This window comes from Plasmodium reichenowi, chromosome 14 (genome assembly GCF_001601855.1).
Source record: "Plasmodium reichenowi strain SY57 chromosome 14, whole genome shotgun sequence".
Taxonomy (NCBI): Eukaryota; Apicomplexa; class Aconoidasida; order Haemosporida; family Plasmodiidae; genus Plasmodium; species Plasmodium reichenowi.
In genome coordinates, this window is record NC_033659.1 from 1,164,365 (window position 1) to 1,169,364 (window position 5,000).

General features: G+C 20.1%; 2 protein-coding genes across 2 annotated transcripts in view; both read left to right on the plus strand.

Moving 5' to 3' along the window:
* Positions 1 to 391: 391 nt before the first annotated feature.
* On the plus strand, positions 392 to 1,717 carry PRSY57_1429800 (hypothetical protein; the record flags this gene model as incomplete). The annotated part of the gene is made up of 1 exon (XM_012909898.2): positions 392 to 1,717. One exon carries the CDS (start codon positions 392 to 394, stop codon positions 1,715 to 1,717), a length of 1,326 nt encoding a protein of 441 aa, XP_012765352.2.
* Positions 1,718 to 2,700: 983 nt separating this feature from the next.
* The window catches only part of PRSY57_1429900 (exodeoxyribonuclease III, putative), a gene marked incomplete at both ends in the record, with an annotated part of 2,580 nt that continues 280 nt past the window's right edge, over positions 2,701 to 5,000 (plus strand). Inside the window, one exon of the mRNA XM_012909899.2 lies at positions 2,701 to 5,000. This exon is cut by the window's right edge and continues 280 nt beyond it. Coding sequence (XP_012765353.2) covers positions 2,701 to 5,000 — 2,300 coding nt within the window.

Genomic DNA, 5,000 nt, shown 5'->3' on the forward strand with positions numbered 1-5,000 from the left:
ATTATTTGTTTTTATAAATTTTAAATACATATAGATAATATAACATTATTCACAATTCTTTAAAGTCACAAATACAATAAAAATGTGTACACATAAATGTGCGTATAAAAAAAAAAGCTAATTATTTTTTGATATAAGAAATGTTACATATATATATATATATATTTTATTTTTTTCAAAAAAAAATAAAATTATAAACTCTTTTAATATGAACAGATTATATTTTTGTCTAATATGAATATATGGATAATGAATATGTCATTTCAATTTTGTCATGTATCGATATTTAAGATACAGTAATATGAAAAAATATATAGACATATAATATATATATATATATATATATGTATATATTTATTTATTTTTATTTATTCATACGATAATATTACAAATGAGTGAACGACTATATAAGAAAATAAAAAGCATGGAATGCGAGTCGAACTTGTATATATCTAATAACAAGGTATTATTTGAAAGTATCTATAACTTAATAAATAAGGGAGTACCAGTACCTAGTATCTATTATACAAATAACAAGATAGTTGATAAAGAAACAGATAGGTATGTTGTTACTAAATATATTTATGATGTTGATGATATTATTTATAAATTGGAAGCACATTCAAAAATAAATTTGGAGAAATTAAAAAATATAAAAATTAAATGTCTAGAAGAAGAATATTTAAAAGATAATGAAGTGGAAGATTCTTATAAAGATGATAAATATAATCAATTAGATTCCTTACAAATATATGTGTCACATACACATTTTGATTATATATGGAATGAATATACTATGCAATATTTTCTTAGTTGTTATCATGATGAAGATAATTTAAAAATACATACACATATTCTAGAAAAAGAAGAATTTGGATATGACCTACAAATAGAATTATATGAAATACCAACAAATCCAATGCAAGCATTTCAAATAGCTAGCCATTTATCGAAAATTAGAGAAGCTCTACAATGTGGTCCTTTAATGCATTTTTTTTTAACAAAAACAAATATTACAGAAAATATATTTGAAAAATTTATTATCAGAAAAAATGAAGTTATATTTATTTTAAAAAAAAATGATTATCTCCTTGTGCTAATATCAATACATTTTGTAGATAGTTATGATCAATTCATTATTCTTGGATTATGCAAAAATATACATTTAACGAATAAAAGTATGGATTTATCTGGAAATCTCGATTGTTCATTTTATACAGAGTTCCCTTCACACCTTATTACCTCTGAATTTTTTGTTTACAATTATGAAGATGATATGCACAATTATGAACAAGACAAAAGGGAAGGAACTGAAGATAATGAGGACATACACATGGACGATAACAATAATGTAGATATGGAGAGAATGTATAGCATGAACAGTTCAGGTAATATAATCAACTCAACTAGTATAAATATCGAAAAGAATATAACTAATGAAGAGAATAATGAAACAAAAAAATATCAGAAGGAAACATGGAAAAATTATATAAATAATTCCTTTGATGAAAATAAAATAGATGATGTAATAAAATTGAAAGTACCAAATATTGGATTTATATCTTTAAAAATGGATATAAAATTATTTAATGCCTGTAAAGATTTTTCTGAGCTTATACAAATATCAAGTAGGATATCTCATATTATTGTATCATTTCGTGATTTTTTAAATAACTCCTTAATTTTACATAGAATAAAAACAAGAAGAATGTTTTGAAATATTTTTTAATGGTTCACTTGGTGGATCATTAAATAAATAAATGTAAATATAAAAAAAAAAAAATATATAAATATATATATATATATATATTATACCGCTTAAACGTCTTCTTTACGTGGTTGATATTTCATGTTTTATTTTGATCGTATAATATATATTATAATATTTATTATTCTCATTTAATAATTTAAATTTACAATTATTATAGCATTTTCCACTATTCATTTCTTTTTCAAAAATATTGTTCATTCATTTTCTTAATTAAGGAAAAAATGTCATAAATCCAAATTTTTTATTTTTTATCTTATATATATATATATATATATATATTTATTTATTTATTTATTTATTATTTTTGTAGTGAATAAACCCATAGGATTTATAAATTCATATTTTACATTTTTAAATATTTTAGGAAAATGAGATTTCTTCATATGAAAGAAGGTTGAACATTTATTGGAGAGGTACCCATATTTTAAAAGATAATAAAAAAAATTATAAAAGTCGAATAAATAAGAGAATGATAAAAAATTGCAAGCCCCATATAATGTGAGTATACATACATATATATATATATGTAACACAATATATATTTATTTTTGACATACTTTTAATATATCTTATTTTTTCTTTTCCTACAATCATTTTTGAAGGAAAAAAGAATTATATATGAAATGAGAAATGGAAAAATCATTTCATATATTATTCTGACGCCACATCAATATAATATATATATATATGTACCATTTATTTATATATTAAAAATGTGTGTGCGTACATAATATTTCGAAAAAGAAAAAAAATGAAATGTTTATTAAAACTGACAATGTATGCTTGACTAAGAAACTATTAATAATTCAAAGGAAATCATATTATTCATTAAAAGTATATATTTATATATATATATATATATATATATATTTTTTTTATTTATGTATAATATTTTTTTTTTTTTTTTTTTTTTTTTTTTTTTTTTTTTAATGGAAAAAATTGGTTTAGCTAGCTGGAATGTAAATGGGTGGAAAAAAAGCTGTGAAATAATAAAAAGAAACGATGATGACTTGCTGCAATTTTTAAAAAAACTCGATATCGATATTCTATGTTTACAAGAAACCAAAACGAACGAATCAGTTATTGAGAATGATTGTAATTTATTAGAGGCTGATTCAAATATGTATGAATCTTATTGGACTTGTTGTAAAAAAAAAAAAGGAGATAAAACACATAAGGGATATTCAGGTTTAGCAACCTATGTAAAAAATGAGAATAAAATAATATGTTCAACGAATAATGTGTTTGATGATTTTTCTTTTTTTAACGATTATATAAAAAAGGAAGATTTATTAATAAAGAAGAAATCTGAAATTGATAAAACATCCATATCTTTTTTTTTTTTATTAAATGATAACAAGAAAATATATAATGATCAAAATATAAAATGTGATAAAAATGATGAACACAACAAAATAAATAATAAAACAAACATAAGTGTCAGTGAATTTTTTAATGAAGGCAGAATATTAATTACTATGCACAAACATTTTATTATAGTTAATATATATGCTCCTTATTCAGGTCATAATTATGAAAGGTTATATTATAAGATCAGATTTTTTCATGCTGTAAGAGCAAAAATATTACAATTGAGAATAGTAACAGGTTTACCTATAATATTATTAGGAGATTTTAATATTTCTTATCGTAATAAAGATATATATTATCTTAATAATATTATTAATTTAGATATATTATTAAAAAATATAAATAATATAGACTTAAAAGAAGATATAAAAATGAAAATTATAAAAAATGTACCTTTAATTATTAATACGTTAAAAGATGAAAATAATTTTATTATTAAAAAATATAAAATACAAAATAATGAATTGTATAACTTATATTTAAAAGTTGATACTCATATCAAATTTATAGGAAATAATTTTTCATCAGTCGAAGAAATTTTATATTTCTTTTCTTTAGATCCTGTATATGTTCATGACAAGTATAAGGATTATCCTTATGAGTATTATTTTGTTGTAAATAATGTCTCTGATGATTTTCATGATGTCTTCAACAGACCTACAGATAGCAATATTAATGTGAGTAATAATAAAAATGATCACCACAATAGTAGTAATAATAAATGTTGTAATTTTAAGGATCAAAATGAAAATAAGGAAAATACACCTAAGATGTCATATCACAATACATACATAAAAAACAACATTAACAAGAATGAGGATTCTATTCAAAAAAAAAACAGAGAGAAAGAAGATGATGAATTTCGAACTACACATAAAAATAAATATAATTTTGAACATAACGAACTATTAAAAAGGTATGAAAATTTTTCTATAAATAATGAAAAAATTTTTGAATCCATTACAAATAATAATAATAATAATAATAATAGTAATGATAATGAAGATATTGAATTGCATTTTTTAAAAAAGGATAAAAATATAAAATATAATAATGATGACAGGAATAAAAATGAAAGAAATAAAAAAATATTAAATTGTAAAAAAATATTATGTAAATATAAATATAAAAATAATATAAATGGACAATATATGGTTAAAAATTCTAATTGTATATATTTAAAACATTTAAATGATATTTTTATATCTTTAAATATTATTCTTTCTGAACAAGATTTATTAAATATAGCTAATAGTATAGGTGAACCCAGTTCACCACCATGTTGTGTTGATATAATAAAAAATTTAATATATGAAGATAATATGATAGATACTTTTTCTTTTTTTCATCCAAATGTAAATGGTAAATTCACATGTTGGGATACATATAGACAATGTAGAGTACATAACGAAGGTTCAAGAATTGATTATATTTTTATGGATTATATTTTATATGAACATTTTATTAAAAGAAATTCTTATCTTTATGAATCTCCTGTAATATTAAATGATGAATTATATGAAATGTTAAAACAAAAAATAAAAAAAAAAAATTCTTTAAATTATGATGATATGAATTCGTTTCAGACCAATCAATATTATGCTAATTATTTTAATAAAATAAAAACAAAACAAAAATATTTGTTATCAAATGATAATATAAATGATACATTAAGAAAAAAAAAAAAAAAACAAGAAAAAGAAAAAGAGGAAGAACAAGATGAACATAAATTGGAAGATCAAATTCAAGATGCTGAATTTTATAAATTTCAATTTAAAATATCAACTTATATAGGTTTTATTTATACCTCACCAAAATTAAGTGATCATATAGCAGTCAAGTGTACATTCATTAAAAA